Source organism: Dipodomys merriami, unplaced genomic scaffold (assembly GCF_024711535.1).
Source record: "Dipodomys merriami isolate MVZ:Mamm:240054 unplaced genomic scaffold, mDipMer1.0.p SCAF_92, whole genome shotgun sequence".
In the NCBI taxonomy this organism is placed as follows: Eukaryota; Metazoa; Chordata; class Mammalia; order Rodentia; family Heteromyidae; genus Dipodomys; species Dipodomys merriami.
In genome coordinates, this window is record NW_027206535.1 from 4804751 (window position 1) to 4831665 (window position 26915).

Here is a 26915-nt window from a genome sequence, read left to right on the forward strand (position 1 = left end):
CCTTAAGCTCAAGCCCCAGGACCAGTATATACACACAAAAAAAGGAAAAGTATGGCTCAAGGGGAATGAGCAAGTAATTCAAACTCCTGAGCTCAAACACCAGTATCTACCTCCAAAAAAGAAAAAAAGGAGATAAAGTATAGGACTCTCTAGATTTTTAAGGACCTTTCCAGACAGTCTCAAGTTATCTTTCCAAAAAGGGTCTTTCTACATATCAAATATATTATATAAACTCTTCTTTGAGTTTTAGAAATTATTTTATCATTATTTTGAGAAGACTGTAATTACCTAGGAGAAAAGCAGAAGAGTAAAGGAAGAAGGGTATATAAGGGAAATAAGTCTCAGTTCAACAACTAAAATATTAGAAGCTTAAAGTAGCCCTTGAGAGCTGGAAGGTTGCTTCGTGGTAGAGTGTTTGCCTAGCATGCAAAAAGCCCTGGGTTCGACTCCTTAGTACCATATAAACAGAAAAGCCAGGAGTGCTGTGGCTCAAGTGGTAGAGTGCTAGCCTTGAGCAAAAGAAGCTCAGGGACAGTGCCTAGGTCCTGAGGTCAAGCCCCAGGACTGAGGGAAAAAAGAAAAAAGAAAAAAAAAAAGGTAACCTTGATATTTCTGCCAGAAATTGTGGTTACTTTAGGCCTCCAATAGACTTTTAGGAGAAAGGCGGTACCTTTAACCAGAAAGGGAGTCGGTGTTCTTCTCTCTCTACAGGTGGCTTCCACTGATGTGGCTGGATCTCTTCACAACACCTTACCAGGATTGGCAGCTGTTTAGTCTTCTTATAAAACTGAGCATGAATGAATGGGGGAGAACAATGCAAGGGGTGATGGTGACACTGATCAAGAAGCATTGTACTCATAACCTGACTTACGGAATTGAAACCTTTTTGTACAACTATTTAATAATAATTTTTAAAACAGCATTAAGAAATAAAGCATTAGTTATATTCCTTCCAAAAATATGCAATATTTTTGTTAATCTATAATTTATAAAGATTTTATAATTACTTAGAATCTCCTAACTGGCAGTCTCCATACAGATTGGGAAAAAGGAAAACATTTAGGTCACAGAGAAAAAGGTAGCAGTTGGTGAGAATAACTTTGTGTAGGATTTGCCCTTGGTCCACAGCTGCAGATACTGACTTCACCTTCCTCTTGGACACCTGAAAACTACTTTCACACAAGTAATGCTGTAAACATCATAGAAAGGAAAAGAAAAATGATTCAATTTTTGGAAACAATGAGAGAGGAAAACATGGAGATTTAGCTACAGTTTTGCCTAGCATGCATGAGGACTGGTACCTGATCCCCAACAATGAAGAATGGATAGATGAATGTATGGATGGATGGATAAATAAGGGAGTATTGGGCTTAAACCATAGATAATAAACACCTATTCTTTCAGAATATGTTGAATGTGTACCAAGCACAGAGGTATAAAGTTGAGCATAAAGACAAGAGAAGCAATTCCTAATTTCAAGCAATTCCTACTTCCAACTAGTGGGAAAGACAGACAAATAGACCAATAATGACACTCTATATAAGAAGAATTACAAGCCGGGCGCTGGTGGCTCACGCCTGTAATCCTAGCTACTCAGGAGGCTGAGATCTGAGGATCGCGGTTCAAAGCCAGCCCGGGCAGGAAAGACCGTGAGACTCCTATCTCCAATAAACCACCAGAAAACCAGAAGTGGCGCTGTAGCTCAAGTGGTAGAGCGCTCGCCTTGAGCTGAAGAGCTGAGGGACAGCTCCCAGGCCCAGAGTTCAAGCCCCACGACCGACAAAAAAAAAGAAGAATTACATACAGCTGGGCACTGGTGACTCGCAATTGTAATCCTAGCTACTCAGGAGGTTGAGATCTGAGGATTGTAATTCAAAGCCAGCTCTGCAGGAAAGTCTGTGAGACTCTCCAATTAACCACTAGAAAGCTGAAATGGAGTTGTGGCTTAAAGTGGTGGCACACTAGCCTTGAGCAGAAAAAGCCCAGGAACAGCACTCACGCCCTGGTTCAAGTCCCATACCCAACAAGAAAAGAAAATATACATACAACAATGTGCTTTAAAACTGATATACAGGGGCTGGGAAGGTGGCTCAGTGGTAGAGCGCTTGCCTTGCATGCTCAAGGCCCTGGGTTCGATTCCTCAGCACCACATAAGCAAAAAAAGAAAAAAGCCGGAAGTGGCACTGTGGCTCAAGTGGTAGAGCGCTAGCCTTGAGCTGAAGAGCTGAGGGACAGTGCCCAGGCCCAGAGTTCAGGCCCCACAACCGGACCCAAAAAAAAAAAAAAAAAAAAACTGATATACATCTTAAACCTGAACAAAAATATTTTGTGGGATAAGATGCAACAAAATCCTAATGACACAATTGTTTTTTTAAGCTGGGCAACAGTAACTCACACCTGTAATCCTAGCTACCCAGGAAGCTGAGAACTGAGCATCAAGGTTCAAAGCCAGCCCAGGCAAGAAAGTCTGTGAGACTTTTATCTCCATTAACTACCACAAACCTGGAAGTGGAACTGTGACTCAAGTGGCAGAGGGCTAGCCTTGAGCAAATAAAGCCCAGGGACAGTACCCAGGCCCTGAGTTCAAAATCTAGGACCCTGTCTGAGAATGTGGCTCAGTGGTAGAATGCTTGCCTAGCATGCATGAAGCTCTGGGTTTGATTTGTCAGTACCACACAAACAGAAAAGGCAGGAAGTGGTGCTATGGCTCAAGTGGTAAAGTACTAGCCTTGAGCACATAGAGGCTCAGGGACAGTGCCCAGGCCCTGAGTTCAAGCCCCAGGACTGACAAGAAAAGAAATACATCAATGAATAAATAAGATAAATAAGAAGAAGAATGGGATAGATCTGGGTCCCTGAAGGTTAATTTTTTTTAAAAGGGGAGGGAGGGACTTAAATGTTCAGCATCAATGGTTGAAGTTTCATAAAATTAGGCCTAAATCTAAAACATCAAGCGTCAATTACAGGGAGGGTATACTTAGATGTTGTAGGAAACCCACCAACCCAAAGAAAACTTGCTTAGTATGAGAGAAAAAAACTTTTTCATAACAAGCCTCATAGGACTATTTGTCTCTTTAAAATATACCTGTACAGGGCTGGGAAGGTGGCTCAGTGGTAGAGCGCTTGCCTTGCATGCATGAGGCCCTGGGTTCAATTCCTCAGCACCATATAAGAAAAAAGAAAAAAGCTGGAAGTGGTGCTGTGGTTCAAGTGGTAGAGCACTGGCCTTGAGCTGAAGAGCTGAGGGACAGCGCCCAGGCCCAGAGTTCAGGCCCCATGACCGGACCCAAAAAAAAGAAAAAAACCTGTACATATAAAGCACATACTGTATAACTTCAACATAAATAAAAGAGCTGAGCTAAGAAGAACATGAGTGGAATACTGTATACCCTTGCAAGGTTAAAGTAAAAGAAGACTATATAAAGGAAATTAAAGATTTATGAAATCTTTTATGACTTGAATAATCCCTTTTTTTTTTTTGTCGGTTGTAGGGCTTGAACTCTGGGCCTGGGCACTGTCCTTCAGCAATTCAGCTCAAGGCAAGTGCTCTACCACTTAAGCCACAGCACCACTTCCAGTTTTCTCATGGTTAATTGGTTATAAGACTTTCTGATCTCACAGACTTTCTTGCCCAGGCTGGCTTTGAACCGCAATCCTCTGTTCTCAGCCTCCTGAGTAGCTAAGATTACAGGCATAAGCCACTGGCACCCGGTTAATAATCTCTTATTTAGAGAGACTATCCATAAGAGAGGTGAGGATAAAGATACTCCAGAGGAAAATGATGAACGAGTATCTTTGACAAGGCATACATGGAATTAATCTACTACAAGAGTGGGAGAGATGAGCCTCAGATAAAAGATCCCTCTCTACACTGACATTAAAAAGAGGAGGGAAAAAAGACACACATGGAATGAGAACCTCAGGGGAGTTTTCAGGGAACACTTACTTTAATGATGTTGTTAGGAGCTCGGTTCAAGTTCAGGTTCTTAATTCTCACTGTGAGTTGGTGGGCAGTCTTGCAGGTTACAAGGTACTTGCTGATTAAAGGCTTTGGAAACTCAGTCCCTTCAAAATGTTTCAATCCTAAAGCTAACAAACTGAGAAAAGAGCAATCATAGTAAATCTCATCTCCCGGACATTTTCCAAAATATCCTCCCCACACTAATTCCACAATATTTTCAAATACACAATTTCTATATCTCATCCTTATACACACTGGTGGCTACTCAATAACAAGTTTTATATGTTTTGTGAGTGATGGTAAGTATTGTAAAGACCAAAGAGAAAGGGTTGGAGGTACAGTCTCTGCTGGAAGAGTACCTGCTTAGCATGTGTGAGGTCCCAAGTTTCATCCAAGACTGCAAAAAACAAAACATTCAAAAAGAGTCCAAACTACTGGTAAACAGGAAAAGCAAGGCATAAAATCATTAATAAGATGGGCATAGTGGTTTCTAGCCTGTTGTTCAAGGTACTTGGAAGGGAGAGGCAAGAGAATCACTCAAGACCAGGAATTCAAGGCCACACTGGGTAATAGAGTAAGATTCTTTCTCAAAAAAAAAAAAAAATCATTAAGTATCAGATCACAATGAGCTTCATACTATAAAACGTAAGTTTAGAGGAGGGCCAAGATGGCAATGGAACAAGCGGGAAACACCACACTCTCTCCAACCAAACAGAGAGTTCAGGTTTCAACACTCCATTTCTCCAAGAGTCTGACGACCAACAACAACAAAAAGGCCTAATACCCAGAGAGATATAGGAAGTGAAAAAAAGAAAAGAAAAAAAACTTCAGAACCTACACAAAGATGGTAAAGCAGGAAGACCCTTCCCCCACCCCTTGCTGGCAGCATGTCTCTGCGCCAAGCCACCCAAGTGGCCTGGCCCAGGACCCACTGGGAACCACAGAGCCACAACGGTCCCAAGATTCCCAGAAGACTCCCAAGAGCCGGTGCCAACCCAGAGGGTGCAAACAGAGACAGAAAATGAAGAGCTCAGAACCGCAGGAAGACCCCCTCCCCTACTCCTCACCCCAGCTCAGCTCCACATCATCCTGCCAAAGCACCCTGGCCCACGGTGGCTGGGGACCCCAGAACCAAAGCAGTCCGGTCTATAGAAGGCCACCACAGAAAACGGCCACAGCGCTGACCCAGACAGCATAAACAGAGGCAGAGACTGTGAAACACAAACCCAGCCCACACCACCACCCAGCACAGCCCACACGGAACATGGTGGTGACCAACAACCTACAGCACACAAAAACAGCAATCTGCCACAGTATCACTGGACGGCTCATAACTAGCTCTAAGATAAGTTAGTACCCCAGAGGGTACGCCTCCCCCCATCCCCGCCATGGGAGACCAGTACTGGTGGTAACCCCCAGAACTTGACTTAGACCCGTCCCTCTACCACCTGGGCTAAAGGTCCTATGGAAGCTGGGAACTGTGCAAGCACCCCAGCAACCAGCAGCAAACACTCCCCAATCTCCCCCCGCCCCCCCAACCAGGCTTGACCAAGAGTGCCCCTGGGAGGGAGGGAGAGCAGTCTAGGCTGCTGGTCCTTAACTGAAGGTGAGAACTGCCTGGGATCTCCAGCAGGCAGCTGAAGGAGCCCTACCTGTATCCCAGGTGGGAGCCAAGCTGTCTGAACCACTTGTCCTTACTAGTTAGGATCTAAGCACTTATCGCAGCAGAAGGGGGAGTGTGTCTATCCACCAGAACAAGCCCTCTCTGTGTCCCAGGTGGGAGCCCAAGCTGTCTGAACCGCTTGACCCTGACTGGTCAGGATCTGAGTGCACACCACAGCAGAGGAGGGGAGTGTGTCTACCCACCAGAATCTAAGAGTGAGCCCTACATGTGTCAGACCAGCAGCTGAAAAGCAGTCCCTCCCCCAACAGAACTGAGACCAGGTAAAGTTCTCTCAACCAGCCCAGGGCTGAGAACAAGCTTCATCAATTAATCCAGGAACCAATCCAGAACCAAGCAAAGACAGCCACCTAGTGACCAAAACAGTCAGAGTCTGGACTTGGTCTCCAATAATCCCTGAATCCACATGTGAAAATCACAGCCAAAAATTACATGATTCATCAACTGCCAAGACAGCAAACCAAACTCAAAGGCCAGCGGCCACCCAGGGAAGAACTCCAGTGGAAGCAAAAAAGGAATGGAAGACAAATGCTACATCCAAGAGAGGACAGAGACAATGACTCAAGAATTAAAGTGAGAAATGGATCAGAAATTTAAAGAACAGGGCTGGGAAGGTGGCTCAGTGGTAGAGCGCTTGCCTTGCATGCATGAGGCCCTGGGTTCGATTCCTCAGCACCACATAAGCGAAAAGAAAAAAAGCCAGAAGTGGCGCTGTGGCTCAAGTGGTACAGCACTAGCCTTGAGCTGAAGAGCTGAGGGACAGCGCCCAAGCCCAGAGTTCAGGCCCCACGAAAAAAAAAAAAAAAGAAATTTAAAGAACAAAGAAATGAATTAGCAAAAGAGATCCAGGATTTCAAACAAGAAATGCATTAAAAAATGGATGCAGTATACACCTTGCTAAAAGATGAGATTAATACTCTGAGAACTGACATAGAAATCATAAATGGCTCAATTTCCTCCATGCAAACCACAATGGAAGAAGCCGCAGGTAATAGAGTGAATGAAATGGAAAACAGAATATCAGATACTGAAGACAAAATGCAGGAACTGGGAAAAAAAAGTTACAGATATGGAAAAAGCACTCAAAATATGCCAAGAAATTTAACTGTTGTGTAATTGGGGTGGACAAACGTAAGGAATACCAGAATAGAGGAATGCAACACTTTTTCAATAAGATCATCACTAAAAATTTTCCCAGTCTTAAATCTTACCTACATAACAGAGGCTTACAGAACACCGAACAAGCAGGATCCCAGGAGGAACACTGCTAGGCACATTATAGTAAAAATTCTAGATTTCAGCACTAAAGAAACAATCTCTCACCGGGCGCTGGTGGCTCACGCCTGTAATCCTAGCTACTCAGGAGGCTGAGATCTGAGGATCGCGGTTCAAAGCCAGCCCGGGCAGGAAAGACCGTGAGACTCCTATCTCCAATAAACCACCAGAAAACCGGAAGTGGCACTGTAGCTCAAGTGGTAGAGTGCTCGCCTTGAGCTGAAGAGCTGAGGGACAGCGCCCAGGCCCAGAGTTCAAGCCCCACGACCGACCAAAAAAAAAAAAAAAGAAAGAAACAATTTCTCATGCAGCAAAGAAGGAGCTACACTACATGGGGAAAAAATTAGAATCACTACGGATCTCTCCACACAGAACGCAAGGAAAGCCTGGGAAAATACCATCTGAGCCCTGAGAACCAGTAACTGCCAGTCCAGACTGGTATATCCAGTGAAGCTAGCATTCACTTTCAACAGAGAAACTAAAATTTTTAATAGAAAAGAAAAACTAAATGAATTCATAAACAATAAGCTAGCATTACAAAGAATGCTAAGAGGGAGATTACAATCTGAAGAAAACAATCAAGATCAGGGATCCATATCAGAAAGATATCACTAGATCAACTTAGTAAACCCAGGAGGAAAGGAAAGAAGAAAAACTTAGGAAAGCAGGAAAATGACAGGAAACACAATACACCTCTCTATAATAACCATAAATATTAATAGACTCAATTTACCAATCAAAAGAAAAAGAACTGCAGACTGAATCAGAAAACAAGATACATCAATTTGTCTTCAAAAGACTTATCTCACAGCCAAAGATAAAAACAAACTCCGAGTAAAAGGCTGCAGGAAGATCTACCATGCAAATGCTCCCAACAAGAAGGTAGGAGTTAGGGGCTGGGAAGGTGGCTCAGTGATAGAGTGCTTGCCTTGCATGCCTGAGGCCCTGGGTTCGATTCCTCAGCACCACATAAAGAAAAAAGCCGGAAGTAGCACTGTGACTCAAGTGGTAGAGCGTTGGCCTTGAGCTGAAGAGCTGAGGGACAGCACCCAGGCCCAGAGTTCAGGCCCCACGACCGGACCCCTCAAAAAAAAAAAAAAAAAGAAGGTAGGAGTTGCCATCCTGATATCTGATAAAATAAACTTTACATTAAAATCATTACAAAAAGACAAGAAAGGGCACTACATATTAATACAGGGAACAATCCAAGAAGAGGATATCACCATTGTCCATCTATACTCTCCAAACATTGGTGCACCCAAATATGTTAAGCAAATACTCTCAGACTTACAGGAAAAGATAGCTCTAAATACAATAATATTAGGAGACTTTAATACTCCACTCTTACCAAAGGACAGTTCTACCAACCAGAGAATTGGCAAAGACATCTCCAAATTAAGTGATGCCCTATCTCAAGTGGACTTAACTGACATATATTGTTTTCTAGCCAACAACAATACATACTCTTCTCAGCAGCCCATGGAACTTTCTACAAAATAGATCGTATCTTAGTTCATATAAGGAATTTAAGCAAATACAAGAAAGTCAACATAATCCCCTGTAATCTATGTGACCATAGTGAAATCAAACTAGTTCTCAATAACAAAGCATACAACAGAAATCACTCAAACACATGGAAATTAAACAGCACACTTCTGAGCAACACCTGGGTCACAGAAGAAATTAAATGATTTTAAAAGTTCCTACAATTCAATGAAAATGAATACACATCACAAAGAAATCTGTGGGATATGGCAAAAGCAGTCCTGAGGGGCAAATTTATTGCTCTCAGTGCACCTATCAAGAAAACAGAGACAGATCAAGTAAATAATCTAAAACTGCTAGAGAAAGAAGAAAATGTTAAACCTAAACTTACTAGATGGAGTGAGATAACCAAAATAAAACTGCTAAAGAAACAAGAAAATGTTAAACCCAAACTTACTAGATGGAGTGAGATAACCAAAATAAAATGAGATAGAGACTAAGAAAACTTTAAAATTAATAAAACAAAAGGCTGGTTTTTTGACAAAATTAATAAAATTGATGGACCTCTGGCAAGATTAACTAAAAAAAGAAAAGAGGAGACCCAAATCAATAAGACCAGGGATGCCACGGGAAAAATTACAACAATTACCCAAGACATCCAAACAATTATAAAGAACTATTTCCAGACTCTATACTCACTAAGGAAGAAAAACCTAGCAGAAATGGATGAATATCTAGAGAAATACAAATTGCCCAAACTGAACCAAAAAGAAATAAATCAATTAATAAGCCAACAACTCACAATGAGATAGAGGAAGAAATCAGAAGTCTTCCAACAAGGAAAAGCCCAGGACTGGATGGATTCACTACGGAATTCTATAAGACCTTTAAAGAGGAACTAATACCCATACTCCTCAAGTTCTTCCAAGGAATAGAAACAGAGGGAGCAATCCCAAACTCATTCTATAAAGCTAATAGCACACTCATACCCAAACCAGGCAAAGACTCAATAAAAAAAAGAGAACCACAGACCAATCTCTTTGATGAACACAGAAGCAAAGCTCCTCAATAAAATTTTAGCCAATAGGGCTGGGAAGGTGGCTTAGTGGTAGAGTGCTTGCCATATATGCATGAGGCCCTGGGTTTGATTCCTCAGCACCACATATGCAGAAAAAACCGGAAGTGGTGCTGTGACTCAAGTGGGAGAGTGCTAGCCTTGAGATGAAGAGCTGAGGGACAGCGCCCAGGCCCAGAGTTCAGGCCCCACAACCGATAAAATAAACTTTACATTAAAAAAAAAGCTCTGGAGAAAACAGGACTAGAAGGAACATTCCTTAACACAATAAAAGTCTTATACAACAGACCAATAGCCAATATTATACTTAATGGGGAAAACTGCAACCAATTCCCTTAAAAACAGGAACAAGACAAGGATGCCTACTCTTTCTACTCCTCTTCAATATAGTTCTGGAAACCTTAGCCAGAGCAATAAGGTAAGAAAAAGACATTAAAGGGATCTGCATAGGGGAGGAGAAGTTAAAATATCCCTTTTTGCAGATGACATGATATTGTATCTTAACGATCCCAAAAGCTCCACCTCCAAACTCTTAGAGCTTATAAACACTTTGTTAAAGTAGCAGGACACAAAATTAACCAACAAAAATTAATCACCTTTCTGTACACCAACAATGTACAAGCAGAAAGGGAAATCAAGGAAACAACCCCATTCACAATAACCTCAAAAAAAAAATCTAGGAATTAACCTAATCAAAGATGTAAAGGATCAATTTAATGAAAACTATAAAAGCCTAAAAAAATAAATCATACAGGACACCAGGAAATGGAAAGACCTCCATGTTCTTGGATAGGCAGAATTAATATAGTGAAAATGGCCATACTGCCAAAATTGATATATAAATTCAATGCAATTCCCATTAAAATCCCAATGATGTACTTTACTGAAATAGAGAAAACAGTCCAAAAATTCATATGGAACAACAAAAGACCTAGAATAGCCAAAGCAATTCTAGACAAAAGAAAGAATGCAGAGGGATCACGATACCAGATTTCAAGCTCTACTAAAGAGCCATAATAACAAAGACAGCTTGGTAATGGTACAAAAAAAGACTCAAAGACCAATGGAACAGATTAGAAGACCCAGAAATAAAACCACATACCTACAGGGGCTGAGAAGGTGGCTCAGTGGTAGAGCCCTTGCCTTGCATGCCTGAGGCCCTGGGTTCGATTCCTCAGCACCACATAAGCAAAAAAAGAAAAAAGCCAGAAGTGGCCCTGTGGCTCAAGTGGCAGAGCGCTAGCCTTGAGCTGAAGAGCTGAGGGACAGCACCCAGGCCCAGAATTCAGGCCCCACAACTGGACCCAAAAACAAAACAAAAACAAAAACCACATACCTACAGTCAGTTGATATTTGACAAAGAAGCCAAAGACATACAGTGGAAGAAGCATGGCCTCTTCAACTATTGGTTCTGGAAAAACTGGGCAGCCACATGCAGAAAATTAATAGTGCACAGCCTGTCACCATGTATTAACATCAACTCAAAATGGATTAAAGACCTCAACATCAAACCTGATACTCTGAAACTATTGCAGGACAGAGTAGGAGAGACACTTGAACTTATAAACACAGTAAGGAACTTCCTGAACAGAGTCCCAGGGTCACAATATGGGAGAGAGACTCGATAAACGTGTCACAACATATTGGAGAGAGACTCGATAAAAAGTTTCTGCATAGCTAAAGAAACAGCAACCAAACTAGAAAGACAGCCAACTAATTGGGGAAAAAAAAATATTTATCAGCAATATATCAGACAAGAGCCTAATATCAAGAAACTAACCCCTCCCAAATCTAACAAACCAATCATTAAATGGGCAAAGGAGCTAAAGAGAGACTTCTCAGAAGAGGAAAAAAAAAGGCAAAGAAATACATGAGAAAATGTTCCTCATCCCTGGCTGTAACGGAAATGCAAATAAAAACAACCTTAAGATACTACCTTACCCCAGTCAGAATGGCCCACATCCTAAATTCAGCCAAGGACAATTGCTGGAGGGGATGCAGAGAAAGAGGAACTCTACTGCACTGCTGTTGGCAATGTACACTAATACAACTACTTTGGAAAGCAGTATGGAGGTATCTCAGAAAGCTGAATATAGACCCACCTATACCACTCCTAGGCATCTACCCTGAGCAAAGGAACCAGGATACAAGGACACACGCATCTCCATGTTCGTTGCAACACTGTTCACAATAGCCAAGATATGGAAACAACCCAGATGCCCCACTACAGATGAGTGGATCCAAAACTGTGGTACCTATATACAATGGAATATTATGTAGCCATTAGAAAGGACAAAATAATGGCATCTGCAGGGAAATGGATGGAACTAGAGCAAATCATTTTAAGCAAAGAGACAAACAGCACATAGTCTCCCTGATATGTGGATGCTAAAAGCCAAAATGCAAGGAGATATAACAAAGTAAACAGGACTCGAGAAACAAGACTTCCTCTCATTTTGTCATTGCTAAATTACTCTGTGCTCTTGACAACATATATCGTATATGTATGTGCATATTTGAGGGAAGCTGGGAGGAGGACATAGAATCAGAGAGAAACGGGAAAACATTACAACAGGGGGGCCCATCAACTGCACTGGACATAGATGAAAATGAACTAAGCAACTCAAAGGCAATGATGGGAGGGAGGGAATGAGAGGGAAAGAGGGAACAGCTTACACTAGGCAAAAGGAAATATAAACATCACCTGATGTGGAAGAAATAATTGTATTGTCAAAACTCATAGAATTCACAAACTTTATAGACCATAATGACAATTTGCCTTGTGAAAGTTAAAATGTGTTTGTGACTTTAACTATCACTATTCCAAAATACTGTGAAATATATGAAATTTATGTAATCACCTAATCTCAATAAAAAAATTATTTTTTAAAAAAGTTTAAATAAATTTGAAAGAAATACAAAAGAAGAATCATTCTTCCAGGTGCTGGCTCACACTCAGCTCAGCTCAGCTCAGCTCAGCAGGCTGAGATCTGAGGATCACGCTTTGAAGCCAGCCCAGGCAGCAAAGTCCATGAGACTCTTATCTCCCTGTTGGTTACTATGTACAAGCATTAACTCAAAATGGATCAAAGACCTCAATGTTCTACTTGAAACTTTGAGGGGCTGGGAAGATGGCTCAGTGGTAGAGCACTTGCCTTGCCTGCATGAAGCCCTGGGTTCGATTCCTCAGCACCACATAAGCAAAAAAAAAAAAGCTGGAAGTGGCGCTGTGGCTCAAGTGGTAGAGCGCTAGCCTTGAGCTGAAGAGCTGAGGGACAGTGCCCAAGCCCAGAATTCAGGCCCCACGACAGGATCCAAAAAACAAAAACAAAACAAAACAAAAAAACCAACTTGAAACTTTGAAATTACTTCAGGCTTTTTTTGTTTGTTTTTTGTTTGTTTTTTTGTTTTTGTCGGTCGTGGGCTTGAACTCTGGGCCTGGGCGCTGTCCCTCAGCTCTTCAGCTCAAGGCTAGCACTCTACCACTTGAGCCACAGCACCACTTCCTGAAATTACTTCAAGAGGGAGTAGGAGAATCACTAGAACTCATAGGCACAAGCAGAAACTTTTTGAAAAGAGTCTGAGGGGCACAACAGATTGGAGAGAAACAAATGGGATTACATCAAAATGAAAAGTTTTTGCACAGCAAAGAACACAGTTACTAAACTAGAAAGATAGCTAACAGACTAGGGAAAGATCTTTACCAGCAATACATCAAAGTCTTAGTATCAAAAATATACAAGGAGCTCCCTGGCCATAAAAGGTAATGCAAATCAAACAATTCTGTTTTTTTTTTTGTTTTTTTTTTTTTTTCGCCCGTTGTGGGGCCTGAACTCTGGGCCTGGGCACTGTCCCTCAGCTCTTCAGCTCAAGGCAAGCGCTCTACCACTTGAGTCACAGGGCCACTTCCGGCTTTTTCTGCTTATGTGGTACTGAGGAATCGAACCCAGGGCCTCATGCATTGCAAGGCAAGCTCTCTACCACTGAGCCACCTTCCCAGCCCTTAAACAATTCTGAGATTCATCTTACCTTAGTTAGATTGGCCAACATTGTGAATTCGAACAACAAATGTTGACGAGGATGTAGGGAAAAAGGAACCCTATTGCATTATTGGTGGGAATGTAAACTACTATAACCACTCTGGACAGCAGTCTGAAGATTCCTCAAAAAACTAAACTTAGATCTTCCCTACAACCCAGCCATATTACTCCTGGGCATCTACACAGAATATTTCAAGCCAGGATGCCATAAAGACACTGTCACATCCATGTTCACTACTGCATTATTCACAATAGCCAAGTTGTGGAAACAGTCCAGATGCCCAACAATAGATGAGTGGATTCAAAAAATGTGGTACCTGAACACAATAGAATTTTATACAGCCATTAGAAAGAATACTAATATGTCATTTGCAGGGAAATGGAGGGACATAGAACAAATCTTGTTAAGTGAGGTAAGCCAAGCTCAGAGAGACAAAATGATGCATGTTTTCTCTCATATGATGAAGCTAGGTCTAAATACCAGGACATAATAAATTATGGAGGTCTGTAGGCATCATACACAATGAGAACAAAGAAGACTCCCCTTGGTAGAGGAGCAGAAAGGCACAATGCCTATGTGCATCTGATCATACAAAATATTTATTGAGGGGCTGGGAAGGTGGCTCAGTGGTAGAGTGCTTGTCTTGCATGCATGAGGCCCTGGGTTCGATTCCTCAGCACCACATAAGCAAAAAGAAAAAAAGCAGGAAGTGGCGCTGTGGCTCAAGTGGTAGAGGGCTAACCTTGAGCTGAATTGCTGAAGGATAGTGCCCAGGCCCAGAGTTCAGGCCCCATGACTGGACCCCCCACAAAATATTTATTGAACTTGGGCACCAGTGGCTCACGCCTGTAATCCTAGCTACTGAGGATGGCAGTTCAAAGCCAGACTGGGCAGGAAAGTCCCCATGAGACTCTTATCTCTAATTAATCACTAGAAACCCAGAAGTGGCCTTGTGGCTCAAGTGGTAGAGCACTAACCTTGAGCTCCCAAGCCCAGAGTTCAAGTCCCACAACCAAAAAAAAACAAAAATCAAAAAACAAAATATTTAATGAAATGAACTCCAGGAAATAAAAACAAGAGGTCTTTTCTGGCTTGTTTTTTCTTATCATTCCTTTTTGTACTGTTTATTCATTTACATGTCTTTGGGTGTGTATGGAGAGACAAAGGGTGAACAAATGCAGTATTGGTACTCATTGGACAGTATGTTGAAAATGAACTATACAATTTATAGGTGGGGATAGGAGGAGAAGAGAGAGAGCAAAGGAATGAGTGACATTACCCAAAAAGAAATGTGCTCTTTACTTGACTTACGTAATTTTAACTCTGTACATCACCTTTATAATAACAATAAAAAGTTTTTTAAAAAGGCAAAACATAAAATTGTTAGTAGTAGTCATACAAGAAATGCAGAGCTGAGCGGCGATGGCTCATGCCTGTAATCCTAGCTACACAGGAGGCTGAGATCTGAGGACTGAGGTTCAAAGTCAGCCCAGACAGAAAGGCCAGGCCATGAGACTCTTATCTCCAATAAACCACTCAGAAAACCAGAAGTGGCGCCAAGGCTCAAGTGGTAGAGTTTTAGCCTTGAACTGAAAAGCTGCTGGACAGTGCCCAGGCCCAGAGTTCAAGACCCGTGACTGACAAGAAAGACAAAGAGATAAAGAGAGAGACAGAGACAGAGAGACAGAGAGACGGAGGGAGGGAGGGAGGGAGGGAGGAAGGACGGAAGGAAGGAAGGCAGGAAGGAAGTAAGGAAGAAAGGAAGGAATGCAGGCAGACAGAAGTGACTCATCTATGTCTACTACTTGGGAAGTTGAGATTGGGAGGATCACCATTCAAGGTCAGCCCAGGCAGAAAAGTTTGCAAGACTACTTCTCAATAAATAGCTGGCACAGTGGCATGTACATGTTATCCTAGCTTTGTAGAAGGATACTCCAGGGAAGCCCAGGCAGAAAGTTTACAAGATCTGCTTCCTAACCAACAGCTGTGCACACTGATTCAAACCTATCATCCTGTCCAGGATACCATCTCAACAAAAGAAGCTGAGTTAGCCAGGCACCATTGGCTCTCAACTATAATCCTAACTACTCAGAAAGCTGAGATCTGAGGATCACAGATAAGCCAGTCCACGCAGAAATGTCTGTGAGACTCTTATCTCCAATTAACCACCAAAATGCCAGAAACGGAGCTGTAGCTCTAGTGGCAGAGCATTAGTCTTGAGCATAAAAGCTTAGGACAGCACCCAGGACCTGAGTTCAAGACCAAGGAACAACACAAAAAAAGAAATAAAGGGGCTGGGAAGTTGGCTCAGTGGTAGAGCGCTTGCCTTGCATGCCTGAGGCCCTGGGTTTGATTCCTCAGCACCACATAAGCAAAAAGAAAAAAGCCGGAAGTGGCGCCGTGGCTCAAGTGGTAGAGCTCTAGCCTTGAGCTGAAGAGCTGAGGGACAGCGCCCAGGCCCAGAGTTCAGGCCCCATGACCGGACAAAAAAAAAGAAATAAAGGAGGAAAGAAATCTCTTTTGTATTTGAGCTGATCAAAAATTTGCCATCAGCAGTCTTTTACTGCTATTTCCTGCATGGGGAGTAGGAAATGTTTCTCATACCAACTATTCATTCATTCATATTTATTCATTCATTTATTTATTTATTGGTCTGTCGTGGGGCTTTGAACTCTGGGCCTGGGCGCTGTCCCTCAGCCCTTCAGCTCAAGGCTAGCTCTTTACCACTTGAGCCACATCACCACTTCTAGGAAATGTTTCTCTATTTCTCCATACTTTAAATACTTGCTAAAACTAAGCTAGAGAGGAAAAGAAGATTTACTGTCCATTGAGTTATTGCTACTTCTTACTAATTTCTTTATAAGTAGTACTGCAAAGGTTAGAGGCATAAAATTCTGCCTTTGATCTTCCTCCCTCTTCAAATACCTTGACTTTAATTCACTAGAGGGAGTAAATATTCTAAACATAGAAGGGAAAATCAATACTGAGAAACACGGTTTCTGACTTTCATCAGGCATGAAGACTAATTCTTTTTTTTTCTTTCTCTCTCTGACAATATTGACTGTTGAACTAAGGACCTCATACTTGTTAAGCCGGTATTCTACCACTGAGCCATGGCTTTCTTGCACTGGTATTTTCAAGGTAGGGTTTGTGGGTTTTTTTGTTTTGCGTGCGTGCGTGCGTGCGTGCGTGCGTGCGTGCGTGTGTGTGCGTGTGTGTGTTCAGGGCCTGGTAACTGTCCCTGAACTTCTTTTGCTCAAGGCTAGCATTCTACCACTTGAGCCACAGTGCACTTTGGCTTTTTCTGTTTATGTGGTACTGAGGAATCAAACCCTTGGCTTCATGCATGCTATGCAAGCCATCTACCACCAAGCCATATTCCCAGCCCTGAGGGTCTTGATTTTAATGCCTAGGCTAGTCAGAGCTTTGATCCAATACTTGTGTTTCCCCTTGTCACTGGGGATGACAGGTACATGCTACTTCACCCAGCTGTAGCTGAAATACCAGGTGGCATATGCCACTATGTCTAGCCACTGATTGAGATAGAGAGTTGCAAACTTCTTGACCGGGGCTCGCCTCAAACCATACCCTTCAACTTCTATCTTCCAGGTAGCTACGATTATAGGTTAGAGCCACCATGCCCAGGAAGAGTAATTCTTTTTTTCAGTTGTATAGATTAGAATTTAGTGATTAAGACCTGGAGGCATAGTTCAAGTAGCTGAAGGAGCACTGAGTTAAACCCTAGTACACAAACACACAGACATACACATACACACACACACACACACACACACACACACACACACACACACACACACACACACACACACACACGTATCTTTCTGCTACTGCTCAAAAATAAAGGACTGGACTAGAGGCATGATTCAAGTGATACAATGTCTACCAGCAAGCAAGCACCAGGGCATAAATTCAATTCCCAGTATCACCAAAAAAACAAACAAAAAACCCTTTATTCCCTTTGGTATACTTTCTTCTTTCAATACTCCACAGTAAACTTACTTGTCCTCAGCTTTGGTGAAGATGATCTTATCCTGAGGATTACTTGCCTTCAGGGAACATATTGGAAGTAGCTCAGGATACATGAAAACCTTGCTTGTGGCCAGTATCCAAGCTACTTGCTTTGGCAAACAGGGAAATTCACCAGCTGAAAGAGAAAATATCTCTGATAAATAGAATACTAGGACCAAAGATAGCTTTCCAAAGTTTGTGAATGCAGTTCGAATTCAGGTAGAACTATCCTTATCTAATCTGACCTGTTCCCACTTACCTAACTTCCTCAAAATAGTTTCCAATCCTCCTCAACTTAACCTAGGCCTAAAAGTAGTACCAACCAATGTCAGTATAAGTTGATACTCTTATCCTTCCTGTGTGGAACATGTTAACATACTAATAACATAAACACTTAGAAAGTACCTAGCAATACCTAGCATATAGTATATGCTTAAAAAATGTTTACCACTTTGCACTTTTAAATCCTTGAATAATAAGAGACTTTCAATAATGTTTTCTCTCTTCTAGGACAAGATTCTAACTTTAATCTCCCTCACAAGTCTGGTATTCCACCTTTTTGTTGCTGTTCCTTTGTGTATTGTTGAATTCAGGGCTTCAAGCTTGATCAGCTGGTGCTCTACCACTTGAACCATGCTGGCTTTTTGCTGTTTATTTTGGAGCTAGAGACTTATACAATTAATTTATTATCTTTAAGTAGTTGTACAAAACATTTCAATTCAACATGTTAGTTTGAGCACAATACTTCTTGATCAGAATCATGCCTTGGAGATGGGGTCTTGTGGATGTTTCTGCTCAGGCTACTTGATCCTCCAGGTCTCAGCCTACTGAGTAGTTGAGATTACAGGCATGAGCCACAAGTGCTTGGCTTTTGTTCCTAGGCTAGCCTCAAACTCGGGGCCCTTGTGCCTCAGCCACCCAAGTGCTGGCATTACAAGCCTGTGTCATTTTATCTGATTCTTACTTACTTTTTATTAAATTCTCCCATATTATTCCTAAGGTTGAGAACAAGAAAACCATGAAATTAATGGGACAGTACATCTGATTCTGTCCCCCTAAGCTTCTGAGGTTTAGGAGCTAACACCTTTCCAGAAACATGAATTACTCTATCCATACTTCTCTTTGTATTAATATTCTTTCTGTATGTCCAGAGGAAAAACACATGGCTGTGAATGTAAAAGTCATTACTACAGTTTGTATTAAATGAAGTTCTTATTACCAATACACAGCTACGCTAATTAAAGAAGGTGGTTATCAGTCTGACCGAATACAGTTAAACTATATTCAACTTGAAAGAAAAGCCCAAACATAAACCTAAATCCAAAATAAATCACAACTGATTTACTATATTAGGAAATAAGTCAGAAGAAATATTTACCTTGAGGAAGAAAGGAAATATATATACATATACACACATATATATATATATAAACACTAAGCCAATGAAAAATAGAAATTAAACTTACATTTAGTTATAAGGTTATATATTTGGCAAATGCGTAACATCTCTGACTTTGTGTCTAATTCCATATCTACAGTTCATTCAGAATGGGTATACCATCTACCCTATTCTACAATAATACAATAATCATGGGAGTAAAATGAGTTGATTCTGAGCTAGTCTCTCAATCCATGAATAAGAGCATAATACCTAAACATTACCAAACTTTACACTTGACTTCCATCTTTTTTGTTCTTTTTTTTTGCCAATCTTGGGGCTTGAACTTAGGGCCCAGGCACTGTCTCTGAGCTTCTTTGTGCTCAAGGCTAATGCTCTATCACTTGAGCCACAGCACTACTTCTGGCTTAATGGAGATAAAAGTCTCACAGATTTTCCTGCCAAGGCTGGCTTCGAGCCGTGATTCTCAGATCTTAGCCTCCTGAGTAGCAACGATTATAGGCATGAGCCACTGGCACCAGGCTTTGACTTCCATCTTTACCAGAGCCCAGTTGTCTTGAATTGACACCTAACACTTCCTAACATCTCATTTAAGCCAATTCTTACCATAAGTTCCACATCTCTACCTGCTCACACTTCTGTTTCTGTCTTCTGCCTCCATACCTTATTTAAGAATGGATATTACCAGGTAACTCTAAAATGTAAAAATACAAAGGAAGGATAAAGAGAGAAGGAAGAAATTTAAAATATTCTATTCCTTATCCCTAGGAAATTATCTGACTTATCTCTCATTGCAAATAAAAACCTGAAGTTAACACATCTGTCCCCTACCAGTCTTCTTGACAGTTTTACGAGGACTCCAGTCAATATGAACATGTGTGTTGAAGTCTTCAATGAGCTGCATAGCTCCCATCAAGTTACAGGGTTGGAACAAGGTCTGAAACTTGGGGTTGAACTGTTGCTGAAGAGTGATGGAGTTTTCAGCAAAGGTTCCCAGTTCTTTCTGGGAAAACAGGACATAAAAAGATCTAAGACAATTCCAGATAATTAATACCAGTAGCCCTTAGCCTCTGAATGCTAAATTATCCTTCTTAGTACAAGATAAATAAAGATAAAAACTAAAGTCTTCTGGGTGCTGGTGGCTCACACCTATAACCCTAGCTACTCATAAGGGTAAGGCTAAGATCTCAGGATTGAGGTTCAAAGCCTGCATTTACCCAGATTGGAAACACCATGAGACTCTTAGCTTCAATTAACCAACAGAAAAGTGGAAGTGTGCTATGACTCAATGATAGAGCAAAGTGATAGAGCCTTGAGCATAAAAGCTCAGAGACAGTACCCATACCATGAGTTCAAGCCCTATGACTGACCAAAAAAAAAAAAAAATTAACATTATTTAACATTATTTTTTAAGGTCTTCTCTTGCTGAGTCAAACTCAAGGAATGTGTGATGTAGTCACTTGCTCTTGTTCTTTTCTTTCTTTCTTTCTTTCTTTTTTTTTTGTCAGTTGTAGGGCGTGAACTCTGGGCCTGGGCACTGTCACTGAGCTCTTCAGCTCAAGGCTAGCACTCTACCACTTGAGCCACAGCGCCACTTCCGGTTTTCTGGTGGTTAATTGGAGATAAGAGTCTTGCAGACTTTCCTGCTGGCTTTGAACCTGATCCTCAGATCTCAGCCTCCTGAGTAGCTAGGATTACAGGTGTGAGCCACTGGCACCTGGCTCCTTGTTCTATTCTTAAAGTGTTGTTAGCCTTGTTTATATACTGTCTAGTTTTCAAGGTACAATTAAGGTCTTCAAGAATGAGGGCTATTCTAATTGTGTGTGTGTGTGTGCGCGCGCGCGTGCACGCGCACACACGCGCGCACGCACACACTGCTCCTGGTACTTAAACTCAGAGCCTGGGAGCTATCTTTAAGCTTTTTTTGCTCAAGGCTAGTGCTCTACCACTTGAGCCACAGCTCCACTACCGGGTTCTTAGTAGCTAACTGGAGATAAGAATGTCACAGACTTTCCTGGCCAAGCTGGCTTTGAACTACAATCCTCAGATCCTTACAGGTGTGTGTCATCCACACCTGGTCTAGTTCTAATTTCTAGTTTTTATCTTCTCTGAATAAATAAAATAACCTCATGATCTTCTGAACACAGTAGTATACTCTGCTAAGTACCAAAGAAGCTAGGACAATTAATAATCTTATCACTCAAACTCCAAAGATATCTGCCAAAAAAGCAAAAGAATCATTGTTATTTGTACCAAAATTATTCTACTACTTTATCTATGCCTCTAGTTCAATTATTTATTTATTTATTTATTTATTTATTTATTTTGGGTCAGGGCTTAAACTCAGGGCCTGGGTGCTGTCCCTAAGCTCCTTTGCTCAAGGCTAGCACGCTACCACTTTGAGCCATGGCACCACTTCTGGTTTTCTAGGGGTTAATTGGAGCTAAGTCTCATAGACTTTGCTGCCTGAACCTTGTTTTGGACCATGATTCTCAGATCTCGGCCTCCTGAGTAACTAGGATTACAGGTGTCAGCCCCTAGGGCCTGGCTCAAATTTAAAATTTATAAACCCTTCTGCATAATTCTTTAAAATTTCATAAACATAAATGAAAAGCAGCCAGGCTGAGATCTGAGGATGGCAGTTCAAAGCCAGCTTGAGCAGGAAAGTCTGTGAGACTCTTATCTCCAAATAACCACCAGAAAACTAGAAGTGGCGCTATGGTTCAAGTGGAAGAGGACTAGCCTTGAGCTGAAGAGCTGAGGGACAGCGCCCAAGCCCAGAGTTCAAGCCTCACGACTGACCAAAAAAAAAAAAAAAGAAAAGAAAAGCAGTTATAAGTGAACATCTAAAGCAGTATCAGTACCACTCAGGTACTGGGGGGTTATCATCTATAATCCTAGTTGACTAAGAGAATCAGATCTAAAATATCATGGTTCAAAGCTAGCACAGGCAGAAAATTCTGTAAGATTACATCTCCAAAGAAACTAGCAAAAAGCCAGTCTTAAGATATGGCTCAAGGGGTAGAAAATTAGCTGAGAGAGCAAGCAAACAAGCCAAGCTACATGAAGCCCTGAGTTCAAACTTGGTACGCCACCTCCCTCCAAAAAAAAAAGAAAATGTCAGGGTAGATCCAAAGATGGAGATGGTAACATAGTAAGAATGTGAAGGACAGTTTTCCTGATTTCCTGGGAATTTGTGAGTAATATTCTGTCAGTAAATAAAAGAAGCCATAGGACAAAGCAGGCAGTGACCAAAAATATTGGAGAAAATACATGTAGACAATGAAGAGTGAGTAACATTAAATGTGAGGAATGACTTGCCAAGCTAACTTCATACTCAAGTGTATAGAGTTAGGGATATTTAGAACCTTACAAGAAACATTCTGGTGGTACTGGCCTCTGAACTCAGGTTGGGGTTGGAGATGGCGAGAAGGTGAATTTGTGTCAATAGCTGAACATGCTGGAGAGGAAAAGAAATTAAAACATTCATGAACACAAAGACATCTTACCAAGATGTTTCAAATTCATCACACAAATTTTGCTTTCTGGAGATACTATAAGAACAATGTAGGACCTTGACAGAAGAAGTTTAACCTAAGACTAGAGAAAGGAAAAGATTTTGTCTGGTCCTAGATGCCAGTACATTTCAGAATGAAGTCTCCAATTCTGAATATACTTGGGGTCCTTCTAAATTTCTACATGAACCATAACTGACATGAAGCTTCTATGGTATCCATGATTTCGACAGGTAATAGGACAGCTATCCTGACTTTTACAAAGCCACTCGTTTATGGTTTTAGTGCCAGGCCATGAGATGATCCAACCCTAACACCAAGAACAGTCTTACCTGTTGCATTTGCTGCTGGAGTCTCTTCCTCTGTGCTGGATCTAGAGTCAGAGTTTGGTGAACTTTCTCACTCTGAGGCTTAAGCCTCTCTGCCTCTGGATGTTGTTTTGCTGAAGATTTCTTCATCTTTAGTTGTTCAAGTAGCTCCTTCACAGTCCGATGTTGTTCATTTAGCAAGTTCGAAAGTGGTTCCTCAAACCTATCCCCATTAGGAAGATGAATGAATCTGATTATTCCCTTAGTTCACAATATATCCAATATATTCTTTGTAATGGTATACTAAAAGAAACTAGCAGGGAGCCGGAGGCTCACACCTGTAATCCTAGCTACTCAGGAGGCTGAGATCTGAAGATTGCAGTTCAAAGCCAGCCTGAGCAGGAAAGTCCATGAGACTTATCTCCAATTAACCACCACAAAACTGGAAGTGGCACTGTAGCTCAAGTGGTAGGGTGAGCTGAAGAGCTCAGGGACAGCACCCAGGCCCAGAGTTCAAGCACCAAAACTGACAAAAAAAAAAAAAAAGAAAGAAAGAAAAGAAAGAAAGAAAGAAACTGAAAAATGTCCATTTACTGTTAATCCTTAAATATCATTTAACCAATAATACAAGCCTTAACCAAATACTCCTAAAATGATAGAATAGATACAAATAACATAATCCAGCAACTATGAGTGGTAGAGTGTGAGCCTAGAATGCTTAATTAAGGCCCTAGATTCAGTACTACCAACATCTCTCACAAAAAATATTCTGGCCAGGTGTTAGCGGCTCATACCTATAATCCTAGCCACTTAGGAGGCTGAGATCTGAGGATTGAGGTTCAAAGCCAGCCTATGCAGGAAAGTCTATGAGACTGTTTATCTCCAATTAACCACCAAAAAGCTGGAAGTGAAACTATGGACCAAGTGATAGGGCACCAGCCTCGAGCACAAAAACTAAAGTACAGAGCCTATACCCTGCGTTTAAGTCACACACACACACACACACACACACACACACACACACACACACACACACACACGCACACACACACACACACACGCACACACACATACATGCACACACACACAATCTGAATTATGTCACACACTATTGTTCTACAATCACTCCTCTAAATAATACATTAATAGATAGGACATTAAATAAAAATCCAGGAGCAGAGAAATATCTGCTAGGACATAGTAGAAACTCATTCTTGCACCATCCTGACGTCCATATTACTCTGGGATTTGTTCTTAACAGTAATACAGGATACAAATATTTGATCTCTAATTTACCCATTACTCTGAGCCCAAGTCTTGTTTATCCATCTACCTATCCATTCAGCTATCCTGACTTCCTTCCTTAAAAAGTCAAAACCTTTCTAGAATGAAGAAGAAAATATGCTAAAATGCCTGATAGTTTAGATGAACAAAATGTAGAGTATTACCATACTACCATCAATGAAAATATCATGCCAGGGGCTGATGGCTCAAGAGTATAATCCTAGCTCCTCAGAAGTCTGAGATCTGAGGACTGTTGTTTGAAGCCAGCCTATGGAGCTAAGTCCGGGCTGGTTTTTAGGGTTTATGTTTTGTTTTAGGGGACTTTTTTCCGAGGTAGTATCTCTTGCTATATATCCCAGGCTAGTCTTGAACTCGTTCTGTAGTCCAGAATGAGCTTGACTTCATGATCTTCCTACTGCAGCATCCAGAGTAAAAGAAGTACATGGTTATGCCAGCACACCTAGCTCTTAATTCCCAATTTAAAAAATATACATACATAATTGATTGGTGGAACCAGAATATGTTTGTAAATCAAAACCTATAGCTTCCCAGGAAGCTATATTTATACCAAACCTATATTTATACAAAAATTATGTCCTATGAAGTATTACTTGATATAAGTGGGCCAAATACTGTCTTGGTAATCTTGAGATTTTTAGTGCAGTTCCATTGTAGTATTTGTTACAATGGAGTCTGAAAGGTATTACTTTGTTAGAGTTTTTGTTTTTTTGTTTTTTAATCAGTAGTATGGCTTGAACTCTGGGCCTGGGCACTGTCTCTGAGCTCTTCAGCTCAAGGCACTCTACCACTTGAGCCACAGTGCCACTTCTAGTCTTGTGGTTAATTGGAGGTAAGAGTCTCATTAGACCTTCCTGCCTGTGCTGGCTTTGAACTGCAATCTCAGATCTTCTCAGCCTCCTGGGTAGCTAGGATTATAGGCATGAGCCACTGGCACCCAGCTATTACTGGTTTTTATAAGTTTATTATATCATCTTTTATACTTTAAGTGGATGGTTTGAAGGCCTAGCTTTCAAATGTATCCAAAGTTCTCTACTTGGGTACTAATGTTGTTTAGTTAAAACCCATGACCAGAGGGCTGGGAAGGTGGCTCAGTGGTAGAGTGCTTGCCTTGCATGCATGAGGCCCTGGGTTCGAGTCCTCAGCACCACATAAGCTGAACAAGCCGGAAGTGGCGCTGTGGCTCAAGTGGTAGAGCACTAGCCTTGAGCTGAAGAGCTGAGGGACAGCACCCAGGCCCAAAGTTCAGGCTCCACAACTGACAAAAAAACAAAACAAAACAAAAAAAAACATGACTAATGAAAAGCTAGCTATAGGTCTATTAATTTTGCTTTGTTCTACCCATGGCACACACTGCATACTGACCTCTAGTCATCTAGCTTTTATTGTATGCACCTATTCATATGGATTATAATAAAATAAAATGTAGATTTAAACCTTCAGCAAAAATTGCAGGGAAAATTAAAGCCTCCATTTTCTGGATGGTTCCAACTTCATTTAAGAAGATCAGTGCTGCAGGTGCTTCATGGTTTGCTCAATTAATGTCTTGGAGAGTAAAAACCTTTCAGATCCTCTACCAGATGTTAATGACAAGTAAGGAGACATACTGAACATTACAATTTAGTGTAGTTTCTGTGGCTGGCCACATGGAGTCCTACATACTTCTCAAGAACCACTCACCTAGAGAAGTTGCTATGGATGCCAGCTACTGTTTTTTCTCCTTTCCCAAACAGTTACAGCTTGATCTGTAGCTGCACTGTCCCGTAACAAGGAGACTCCACTTAACATCTAACTCCCCCAGAGTTCTTCACCCATACAATAGTAACAGAAGCTAGTGGAAGTTGGGAAATTATTCATGATTCTAAAAACCTTATCAAAAATACCTACTTCCTCCATTTTAAACCTCAAGATCTTTAGCCAGCCTACCGTAAGGCTTGTGGTGTATTAAAGTTAGGCCGAGTTTCAGTCACACGTTCCTCCTCTTCTGGGCCATCTTCTTCCTTATTGGAGAATCCCATCTCATCTTGGAACTGTGGACAAACAGAAGATCTTCCTGAAGAATGGACTTATGTAAGTCATTCCAGCAATGACAAAATTAAGTATAAACAGCAGATTACAGAATTTTAATAATGCTACACCCAGAATGCACCTGCACTGGAACATTTTTCACTTCAGGGCTCCCATAACCCTACATTTGCAATAATTATTATGCTAAGAAAGAAGTCTCAATTAGGCAACAGTGGCTCATGCCTGTAATCCTAGCTACTCAGATGGCTGAGATCTGAGGATCGCTGTCTCATCATCCCTTGTTCTCATTCCAGGAAAATTACTTACAGTTTCAAATAGCTCTTCCATTAGCCCATTCACTTCCTTTTCTGTGGAAAAAAAAAGTTAAAAAAAAATGTGTTGCTGGCAGAAATTATTTTCATTTTTCAATAAGGGAGAACTCTACAGACACAAATGTATTCACAAGTATATTCTGTTTCCAATAAGACAGTATGACAAAATCTTCATATCAACCCTTCATGCATTCATTTAAAAAACACTACTGAGCCAGGTGCCGGTGACTCACACCTATAATCCTCTGACTACTCAGCAGGCTGAGCTCTGAGGATCCCAATTTGAAGCCAGCCCAGGCAGAATGTCCATAATAATAAACTACTCAAAAAAGGCCAGAAGTGGTGCTATGGCTCAAGTGGTAGAGCACAACCTTGAGCAAAGAAACACAGGGACAGCACCCAACCCCTGAGGTTCAAGTTCCATGACTGGCAAAAATAAACCAACAACAAAAATTACCTATGCTTTTAGAAGCCTGAACATCCTAAGCTCCCATACTACTCTATA

General features: G+C 41.3%; 1 protein-coding gene across 6 annotated transcripts in view; it reads right to left on the minus strand.

Moving 5' to 3' along the window:
• The window catches only part of LOC138821528 (GON-4-like protein), an 85874-nt gene that overhangs the window by 17870 nt on the left and 41089 nt on the right, over positions 1-26915 (minus strand). For all 6 annotated transcript variants that reach the window (XM_070013839.1, XM_070013837.1, XM_070013840.1 and 3 more), the window contains 8 exons: positions 26406-26446; positions 25998-26101; positions 22794-22992; positions 22320-22406; positions 19778-19949; positions 17539-17683; positions 3947-4097; positions 671-787 (listed from right to left, as the gene is read on the minus strand). In XM_070013839.1, coding sequence (XP_069869940.1) covers positions 671-787; positions 3947-4097; positions 17539-17683; positions 19778-19949; positions 22320-22406; positions 22794-22992; positions 25998-26101; positions 26406-26446 — 1016 coding nt within the window. The remainder of the gene's footprint in view (positions 1-670; positions 788-3946; positions 4098-17538; positions 17684-19777; positions 19950-22319; positions 22407-22793; positions 22993-25997; positions 26102-26405; positions 26447-26915) is intronic.